The sequence below is a fragment of the Clytia hemisphaerica genome, unplaced genomic scaffold (assembly GCF_902728285.1).
Source record: "Clytia hemisphaerica strain Z4C2 unplaced genomic scaffold, Clytia hemisphaerica genome assembly, whole genome shotgun sequence".
NCBI lineage: Eukaryota > Metazoa > Cnidaria > Hydrozoa > Leptothecata > Clytiidae > Clytia > Clytia hemisphaerica.
In genome coordinates, this window is record NW_027104433.1 from 551870 (window position 1) to 562803 (window position 10934).

At 35.3% G+C, this 10934-nt stretch overlaps 1 protein-coding gene across 1 annotated transcript; it reads left to right on the top strand.

Moving 5' to 3' along the window:
• Positions 1–9694: 9694 nt before the first annotated feature.
• LOC136820710 (bublin coiled-coil protein-like) lies at positions 9695–10725 on the top strand. Its single transcript, XM_067076926.1, has 2 exons — positions 9695–9818; positions 10172–10725. The coding sequence occupies exons 1-2, from the start codon at positions 9737–9739 to the stop codon at positions 10447–10449; spliced, it is 360 nt and encodes a 119-aa protein (XP_066933027.1). The 5' UTR covers positions 9695–9736; the 3' UTR covers positions 10450–10725.
• Positions 10726–10934: the final 209 nt, after the last annotated feature.

Consider the following 10934-nt stretch of genomic DNA (forward strand, 5'->3'; position numbering starts at 1 on the left):
GAGGATTTCTGAGAATAACCCTTGATTTTAGCACCTTTTCGTCGACGTTTTGAGAAAAATTACCGTATCACCGATTAAAAATTTAACATTTTTTGTCACCGAAAAGCATCTCAAACACCGAAATACCGACACATTTTTTGTTAATCACCGAAATACCGACGCAAAAAAGTGTCAATACCGACACACCGACAAACTGGTACGCCCCCCTTATTAGCGCCATCCAGTCTATCAAAAAGCTATAAATGGCCCTCACCGGGCTATAAGTATAAGTTTTCCTCATCATCACTAATACAGCGTTCAGAGCTTTAGCGTGTCGGATTCGGAAGCACTGACCTTTTTATAATATAGGTGGTCAGTGGTCGGAAGATATTTTGTACATTGGGTGTGCTAGGTGTGTAATTAGTTGCCATATCACTTGACTTCACAAGACTTCAAAATGGAGAGCGAGCGGCGGTAAAACGAAAATAGAGAAGAAAAAAATGTTCTCAAAAATAAAATGTCTAAAGGTTCACTACTATCCGGAGAATAAGCCGGGTTAGCCGGGTCAGAGGAATTACGGACTAGGAACCTCTATTATTGTTACCATTATTGAATTAAAATTCACTGATTATTTTCTGAATATAGGTCAATTAGAACTAAAATTGATTCGAAAAATTGCGACCTGTTCCATTCCAAAAGAAAAGTGACATAATTTGCTAATTTTTACATATATCAATTATCATTGTTATTGCTGGTGCCCAATTTTAAATGTTTGCTTTTCTCTGAAGTCAGTCAGGTAGGATGCAGGCTATAATATCAGTAGGTATAAACTTGACTTTGCAGCACCCCGTTAAAGGAAATTCTATATTTTTGCTACAATTTCCCAGTGTTTCCTTGACTGTTGGGCTTCTTCAGCAGACTCTCCCACTCGATACAACCAATAACTTTTTCCAATTGAAAACCAATCGATGGATTTGAAAAGTGGATTGATTGCTTATCGATTGATTGATTATTCCCCAATTGACTCTAATGAAATGATTGATTGATCACAATCGCAATCGATAGCCAATATAATAGCCAAATGAATTGAAAAACACCCACAATATCGTTAGTTAGGGGATGTTTTAGGGGTCACTTTAGGGGTCACTCAAGACGAAGCGATCAAACAGTAACATGCACATCGTGAAAAGTACCGTAAGTTGGTCTAATGTTCAGTTTGGAACATTTGGCGAGTTCCTGTACGCGACCGCGATCTAAAAAATCATAACAACACTCATTAAAAAATGACGTTCGTGTCTTTTCGCACTTTTTTAGCCTAGACGATGTAGCAAACATAGTAAATATAAGCACACTGTGCTTTTAATTGGCTGAATTTTTTTTTTGCGTCAGAAAATTTTTTTCAAACTTTCAGCAATGATTGACCAAACTGTTACAATGGAAATTATCCAGCGCATTTTTTATCTTCTTATCTTCTAATATTAATGAAGCACTCAAAGTTTACTGAATTTAAGCACATAGATATTCTTATAATTATTGATATTCACTAAAACACCGTTCGTTGTGCGCTGCGGTGGAGTGTATGACGTAACTCGCGCGGTAACTAACTCGCTTTTTGTTGGAAGATCATATTGGGCGTTTTGGCGTTACCCACCCTCGAACTAGCGGGCGCCCCTGTCTTTCCGCAACTCTTTCCACCATTTTAGATGGCCATAACAATAGATCCAAAAGGGCGCCAATAATGGAGATAATTTGTTTTGGCTCAGCTTTGGGAGTAAGCAATTGGGTGATTGATGGAATAGGGTGGTCAGAGGAAATTTCAACTACTTGCAGAATACCAAACCAAGTTTAATGGAAAGCCATAACCATCAGAAGAAAAATGAGGGGGTCATTTACCTTCCCAATTCTTAAAGTTCCAAAGCTTCCATTTGGAAGTTCATATTTTCAGCATTTTCGTTGCACGCATCGCCAGCATTTTGTACTTCATCACGGCACCAAAGCGAAAGTGTTTATGAAAAATTCCGCGCGGAGGCTTGGTGGGAGTTTGATTTTCCGTAGATGTAGCTGGAAACGGGGGTAAAAACCATAATCTTTCCCGCGCTTGCCACCCGAAAACAGCTTGATTTTACTTTTTCATTTGGAAGAAAAAACATTGTTCTTCTAAAAAATTCACGTTCGATAAAAAAATTTGATTTTTTCAATGAAAAAAAAAAAAACGCATTTAAGTACATAATTTGACTTCCTGAAAAATATACGTTGCTCCAACCAACGAACGTGGTACGTCTCAAAAGCTAAACTATCGCGGGGAACGATGCAAAAAATTCCAGGTCGATAGCTGTTTCGGGTGGCTAGCGCTTTGGATTTTAGAACCCCCGGATAAAAAATTTTGCCGTGCCGCGAACAAGAAGTTTGAAGAAACTCACCCGCGAGTACACATTTTAAAATTTTGAAGGAAAATGAAGACATGATGTGCTGATTTTTTCTGCAAAAGAAAGCTGAATAAATTCTCTACACTTTGGAAAAAATACTTATGTCAAAAGAGGTTTCCTTCTTTGAGGTATGTAAGCTTGAATATTTTTTTTCGAAAATCTATGTTTTGTTACTGCCGCACGCGTAAGGCCCGACCTCCCTAATCGAAAATGGTAAGAAACTTAAGTTTACAAGTGGCATTTAGTTTTTGCTGGCTTATAGAATGGCAGGATCCTGGATGGTTTCCCTAACTGATGTTGACATCTGTCTTCTAATTTCGACACCCTTCTTTAGAGATAGGAACAATAGAAACTGAGGAAGGTCGGAATCGCTGATAGACCTTTTCGCCTTTCCATCCGCCATATTGAATTGTATGCAAAAATTATGGTGGCCGAATTGCCGTGGTGAAATTCCCTTAGAAAGTATGCAAAACATATGCAAAAAGAAAGTATGAATTTTAAAAACTTACATGCATAATTCGCATTATATTAAAGTGTAATCTTGTAAAAAAAGATTAAATTTGCTTCTCTTGAAAACTAAAAACAATTATATTCACTCATCTCTTAGAACAAGCACTTCAAAAGACCATAACATTAGACAGAAACTCAAACTGAAAAATCACCTGCGAAGGTAAAAAACAATCCTTATTCGGCTGACGGCAAATTATTCTCCTGGGAATAGAGCCGCCAAATGATCAAATGAAAACATTGAGAAAGTGTGACGTCATAATTACTGCTTTCAGTTTGCGTGTTTTGAAAGTTGATGTGTGTACTCCGTCTTCGTGGAATTTTTTTATGGCATGAAAACAGAATATGCAATGTCTTTAAGAACAAATTCCTAAAAGGCTTTTGTTGTTCTGTAAATATTTCCTTTTGGATTAAGAAATTCCATCTTTTATTGTTCTAATGATTATAATATTTATTAATAAGATGCTTTGTTGTCTTTTTAATCTTTGTGTAAACTTGCATATGTTTTGCATACATTCCAACTAAATCCAACCACGGCATTTTCGTTCCTGTATTTTTGCATACAATTCAAGATGGCGGACGGAAAGGCGAAAAGGTCTATTGACTTTGATTATAGCACGATGAGAGGAAAAATCTTTAGTCTATCAGTCATTTCGACCTTCTTATTATTCCTATCTATAAAGAAGGATGTCGAAATTAGAAGACGGATGTCGACATTAGACCAACTTACGGTAACATCAGTGAAGTCAAGTTTGAAGATATTCTTTATTAGAAAAACAGTTAAAAGCAGTCAAAACGCAATTTAACTTACCTCCTGAGTTTGTCTTTGTTATGCTAAAATATAACAAACCTTTGTCATGCTGTCTAATTACAAAAACCTCCAATCACTACTTCTCGCCATCTTGTTTCACTTTAAATGCCGTGTTTTAAAATTCCTTAGCTACATTATATGTACGGAAAAGGTTTTCTCCAGGTTTTTTCAATGAAAGTGTGAATCTTTTTGAAATTCTATGTCAGGATTTTTCTCAATGTCCCGTAACTATGCCCGGGGTACCCGTTGCTAAGACCTTATGTTAAAAACAAAAGCGATTACGGCAAAAAGTAGCAATTTTCGTAATACCTCGAATATTGATACTTGACTGTACTGAATTGTACTCTCCCTATCACGTCACAGCTTGTTGATATAATATGAGAAATGTGAAGTGTTATTACTTATGTATGAAAAGAAAACTTTAACGATGTAGTATCACTAAAAAACTAATTAGCATGCTATCAACGAAGATATCCAAATCAAAACAACATTTTGCACGCAAGGAATTTTTGAGTAAACTTTTTTACAGTGAACCGAAAATAATAAATAGAACCCCGTTTCCTTTCAAATTTAATGTGACCACCATACTGGACATTACGGCGTGCGGCCTCTTAGCGCCTAGAGCGTGTATTTGTGATTAATAAGGAAGGGGAAACCAGACCGACTAAGCGCGAATTAGTTTTATCACGTGACTTGAACGTTGAAGCGTAATAAAGTTGTAAAATTTTAATGATGGGTATGAGAATGATTATTAAAGTTTGCATGCGTTTCATGTTTAATATGCTGTGTGAAATTGCTGATTGCTAATTTGGCTGCATTTTTAATTGAAAGAATTGCAATGTTTCAATTCAATTCAATTCAATTACTGAACTTTTAGTTTGATGGATGAGTTTGTTTTGATTATTTTACAGATCCAGTGTCGACTTTAAAGGAGGGGTGTCGATATTAGACGATTCTACGGTAATTCCCCTTGTCTTAGAAAAACGCCAATTTAGATTATAAAATAAATGTTGTTGATGTTTTTTTTTAAATCCCTAAAACATTGATTGTTCATTCCATGCTAAATGTTCAGTACAGTCAAGTATCAATATTTGAGGTATGTCGAAAATTGCTACTTTTTGCCGTAATCGCTTTCGTTTTTAACATAAGGTCTTAGCAACGAGTACCCCGGGCATAGTTACGAGGCATTGAGAAAAAATCCTGACATAGAATTTCAAAAAGATTCACGCTATCATATTCTACATTACAAAATACACCTGTTCTATGTTGGGTTTATTTCTCGGTGTTTTGTAGGCTTAATTATCGTCATGCAAAGTAAATAAAACCACCTGGGATTCTTTAGGTTTTGATAAGCAAAATACTTACATACTATTGTTTACTTTTCAGGTATTCATCCAATCAGAATTCACGCTCAGAAACTTTCAACCAATCAAAATTCAACCGTGACGCGGGAAATGATCCAATCAGAATCCCGAAGCTAAAGACTTCAGAATTTGTTAGCGAGCGGTATTCATCCAATTGGAATCGCGTAACACGAAAGCGAAAGTGAAAGTAAAGGCGGAAATATATATTCTTTTTTCGACGTGATTTGCATATATTAGAACAGAAAGAAACGCCAATTTGTCAAAGATTTGTTTAAAACCACCTTATTTTTTGTTGAGTATCGCCTAAATTTATCGAAAAAATATGCTTTTCAACATTAATCTTAAAATCTCTTTTATTGTTAAGTATCCCCAGGGCTCAACGCCGAAAGAAAAATAAGCGGGCGGAACCGCCCTCATAGTTTAATCCCGGTATTGAAAAAACCTGGAGAAAACCTTTTCCGTACATATAATAAAGCTAAGGAATTTTAAAACACGGCATTTAAAGTGAAACAAAAAATATTATATAACATTTTGCTTATTATCATGTTTTTTTCAAAGTTCTAATATGACATATCACATAGGAGGGATTTCTGAGAAATAACCCTTGATTTTAGCACCTTTTCGTCGACGTTTTGAGAAAAATTACCGTATCACCGATTGAAAATTTAACATTTTCTGTCACTGAAAAGCATCTCAAACACCGAAATACCGACACATTCTTTGTAAATCACCGAAATACCGACGCAAAAAAGGGTCAATACTGACACACCGACAAACTGGTACGCCCCCCCTTATTAGCGCCATCCAGTCTATCAAAAAGCTATAAATGGCCCTCACCGGGCTATAAGTATAAGTTTTCCTCATCATCACTAATACAGCGTTCAGAGCTTTAGCGTGTCGGATTCGGAAGCACTGACCTTATTATAAAATCTCTTTTATTGTTAAGTATCCCCCCATGGCTCAACGCCGAAAGGAAAATAAGCAGGCGGAACCGCCCTCGTAGTTTAATCCCGGGATTGAAAAAACCTGGAGAAAACCTTTTCCGTACATATAATGTAGCTAAGGAATTTAAAAACACGGCATTTAAAGTGAAACAAGATAGCGGAGAAGTGGTGATTGGAGGATTTTGTAATTAGACAGCATGACAAAGGTTTGTTATATTTTAGCATAACAAAGACAAACTCAGGAGGTAACTTATCTTAAAGGTAAATTGCATTTTGACTGCTTTTAACTGTTTTTCTAATAAAGAATATCTTCAAACTTGACTTCACTGCAATTTAGTGATTGATTGGTAACTTTGGTATGTATTTGTTTATGTTTGATTTTTTATTTCGAAAACCAGCCTACAGCTATGTCGAAATAACAAGACGCATGTCGATATTGGACGATTCTACAGTAATGAACAACATCTGTTTTGTCCAGAGGTTCACTTTCACTCCACATTTTCTAATTTTTAAACGGCAGCTCGAAGGCATGCTGGTGGTCGACGGTTAGGGTAACTGGTTCATCAATTCCCCTTACCTAACCATAATCGATTTGTGAGTGACCCCTTAAAGCAACTGATCGATACTCAAGATTTTAGAATAGACTTAATTCAATTGTCTATTGATCAGTCATTGATAGTCGTTTGGGAGAACGCAATGGTCTATTAGTAACTAACTAGCCGTCACCCAGCGTCACACCTGCCGCTGTGTAGAGTGTTGTTGAACACATCAAAAGCCCTTTGGTGTTTGGATGGTGGTTGGGGAGGGTAATAAGCTTGAATTCTAAGCCCAAAGAACGAAATATTACCACTGATTGAAGCTCAAGAAATCGCATATTTAATGTTTGACGTCGTCGCAAGGGTAATGAACTTTTCACCTCACTGAAATCATTTTGTCATATAGCCAAAAAATTCTCACGATGATTTCCGATCCGATGAGGGGTCAATCATTGCTTGAATCCTTCTCAAACTTCAGATATTGGATTTTCAGGTTTTGATGACGTCATCGGACCCAAAATGCCTCAGTTTGAATATATTTATTTTCGAAAGTCTCTTTATACTGTACCCACTCTTACCCCTCCCAAATTATTCTCCATTAAGTTTTTGATCCAATGAGGGTTCAGAACTATCTCCTAACTCCTTTCCAATCTCGAGATATCACATTTTTCCTGTTCTTCTGACATCATCGACTGAAAACGCCTAAAAATTACTCAAGTACTCAAGCCTCACAACCCTTCCCATCTTATTCCCAATAGAATTCTCGATCCAATGAGGGGTCAACGACCTCCCAACTCCTTTTCAAACTCAAGATATCGCACTTGAAGTTTTTCCTAAATCTGTGACATCTTTGGCTCCCTTTACCCCTAATGTTGTCAATGGTCAATTCGCGAATTTTGAAATTTTGGCGGTCAACGGGTAGCTTATGCCCCAAGGGTCCCAAAAAAACAAAAAACGTCAATTATTTCCAAGGGAAAGTGGGTTTTTAAATTTGCGAAAGATTTGCACTGCAACGACTTCTTCACAAAAACGCTAATTTTTACACTCTTCCCCTGACCACTTTCGCTTTCGTTTTCAACCACCCATCCATCCAGCCAAACAATTGGTCACGTAACTTCTCGAACTCCCATCTCAAAAATCCATTATGGCCCCCCTCACGGCTCACTCACATTAGACTTTTAGTATATAGATTACTCCAGAAATTTTTATTTCACAATATGGCCCTTTTTTATTTTGGTGACTAGGGCTTTCAGTGCTTTGCACAACGAGTGGCTGTAAAATGTCACCCTTCAAAACGTCACATAGTGTGCAGCGGGGTCTGATCCCCCCATTTATATTTCATTATAAGCTGAGTTGTAAGGAAATTGTATTACATTGTCTGTAAGGCAGCTAATTTTCATTGATCTTTCAGTGAGCTTTTACAAAGTACATTAAAAGTTTGGGATTGTAATCATCAATTTTTCTAGGTATTCAAAAGATTTGTAGAAAGATTGATTTTACATCCAATATTGAAATGAACAATGGATATTTATCTAGTTCTTTTTTACCTCATCATTGCATTTGCATTTATCAGTTTTTTGGCTTGTATTGTCTCATGTTGTCGCATGTATGATTGTTTCTGTGGTGTATTTGAACGTGTTGGGATGACATGTGGATGTATTGAGCGTGATTATGCATATGATGAAGACCCTGGGTGTTGCTATAGAAGACATGGGTCAGTAGGTCAAACAATGTTTGATGGCTGTCGTGTAGTACCTTATGAACCTGATAAAGTTGTCGTTCACCTATGTTGTCGTAAAAATGAAGCAGCATGTTTGAATCCCACATGCACAATTTGTTTGGATGATTTCATTATGGGAGAAAATGTTATTTTGTGCCCCTGTGGACATTGCTATCATAAGAAATGTTTGAAAAGTTGGTTACGTGTAAAAAATGTTTGCCCATTGTGTAAGATTTCTATTGGGCGACGAGCACTTCTAACAGAACGATCTTCATTGTTACCACCTGTTTAGAATACTTACTTTTCCCAACTGGCACGAGACGTCAAACAATGTTCATTCAGTGTTATAATATTTTAGTTATTACATTTAGTAACTGTGTTTATTCATGAATAAAATTATTAGAAAGGTTTTTCTTACATTTTGATTGATTTTTGTGAAAATTAAGTGATTAAAATTAAAATTGATGTTTCTAGAATGCAAAAAATTCATTATCAGGAACTTTTTTCCTGCGATGAGTAAACCTTTGATAATTTACAATGCATCATTGTTCATTTCCTTTGAAACACTCAAATAAAGTCAAAGTTAAAGTATTATATTTTGTGTATTAACTTATTTTTTTTATTTTTTTAGAGCATTGAAATTTTATTGATTATGTTTTAGTTCTTTTTTTACCTAACAATAAACTGTACATTAACCAGATTAAAATATTTGTAGATTAGAAAAGATTATTATTTGGTATAAAGTGTAAAATATTAGATGGTAAAGCTGGGTAAAGGGCTTTTTGAAAAATTATGTGCAATTCAAAACGGCCAGAATTTCCAAATCATGATGATTAGCGTTTTAATGAAATTGATCCACCATGTTCTAATAGAGCTATTTGTAAATAATAAATAATTTTGTATTGAATGATAAGATAATTAGCGACTTCGAATCCATATGTGTATGCCATTTTCCGATATTACTTGAAGTTTATAGGCCGTTTATAAAATGTTCTATTTCATACAAAATTTGAAACTGTTATAGATTAATTTCCGTGATATAGAATTTACTCTAAAATGACACTTATGAAATTCCAGGATAGATCATACAACTACTATCACCCTGGTAAATGTCTAGAAGGATGTATACCCATATTTTTCTAACCGGCTTCTAATTGTTAGTACCCGTTATTAAAAAGGGGGTGGTGGTACCTAAGACACACTTTCCTGTAAATCAGGGTTAGCACCCTGTGGTAGTAGTCCCTATGGAGTCAGAGTCTCTTCAGAGAAAGGCTGACCAGGGCTGAATCATCAGGCTGAAATCATATTTTGAGGCGTACGAGAAGGTGAACTTGATTGGCATTGAACACATACTCCTATTTATTTGCCCGATAACTGACCATGTTCATTGACATCTATCTATCTCAATACTTATTATTTTGAATATTTATATTTTTCAGTAAAAATATAATGAATGGTAGACAGGCAGGAAAAATAACAAACGGTGTTCATGCAATGGCTATCCAAGATCCTGATGACCTTGGAGATGATGGTATGTATTTGTCTTGCCTCTAACTCTCGTTTTCTACACACATCACAAATTTTGCAAGGAGCTAAACTAAGGGTTTTCTAACTTTAATTTGAAGTGTCTATTTAGGTTAGAAAAAATTTTGAATGCTCTTATAAAAAAACGTATATTGCTTTATTATAGACTTAATAGATTGGCTAACGGCTTACAGATTTTTAGTGAAAATGAGACAAATTTTAAAGCTGACTTAAAAAAGCTCTTAACTGGATATACTTCTATTATAACGAGGTTTCCGATTCAGTTAAGTAGATCAGTGGTTAGAAAAGGTGTTATCATTTGCGAAAGTATTTTAAATGTAATATATTTCCATTTTTCAGATTTCGAAGCATTAGATCAAGAGATGGATCAGTTAAATTCTGAACTCGATAAAATGGAAAATTGGTCAACTTCTTTACACGATAAAGTCGCTGACCTTTTAAAAGAGACTCAGGAGAAAAACAAAGCTATTGCAAGCGCTTATACCGAAGAAAAATCGTCGGCTAATAACGAGAATTCAACGACCGTAAACGACAATGAAACGAGCGATAAGACAACAAACGATAATGATAAATCAACGACGGATAAAAATGATTCTAAAAAGAAAGATGATAAATAATATACAGAAATTTCGTATTTGGAGAACTGGTTTTCGCGTAATTCATGGATATCGAGTAAAAACATTATATTTTACGAATTAATACACGATAGGGATACTAGAAACGTACATTTAACTTAAATATCTCAAGTATCACTTCTTCTGCTCTATGACTCAGATATTTTATCGAATTAATTTATTATATCAATTTTTATACACATAAGTTTTGTTACTAAGTAATGTTTATCGCAATTTTGAATTATATAGAAAACAATTATGACAATTTACATAACTATACCATCATACTCTCATAAATGCATAAATTCCGAGACAGATGTACGTCAAGGCAAACGGTTCAATCTCAAAATAAGTGTCTAAGAAAAATATTTTACTTTGCTAATGTTAAAACTTAGAGATCGGCACTTTTCTCTTGTAGATGGGATCCTTCTCCACTACAAGAAAAGGGCCAATCTTACAATTTTAAGTTAGGAAAGCAAACTAAAGTC

Coding starts and splice junctions, on each gene's coding strand:
- LOC136820710 (XM_067076926.1), top strand. CDS start 9,737: ATGAATGGTAGACAGGCAGGAAAAATAACAAACGGTGTTCATGCAATG. Junction 9,819..10,171: donor TGATGACCTTGGAGATGATG/GTATGTATTTGT, acceptor TCCATTTTTCAG/ATTTCGAAGCATTAGATCAA.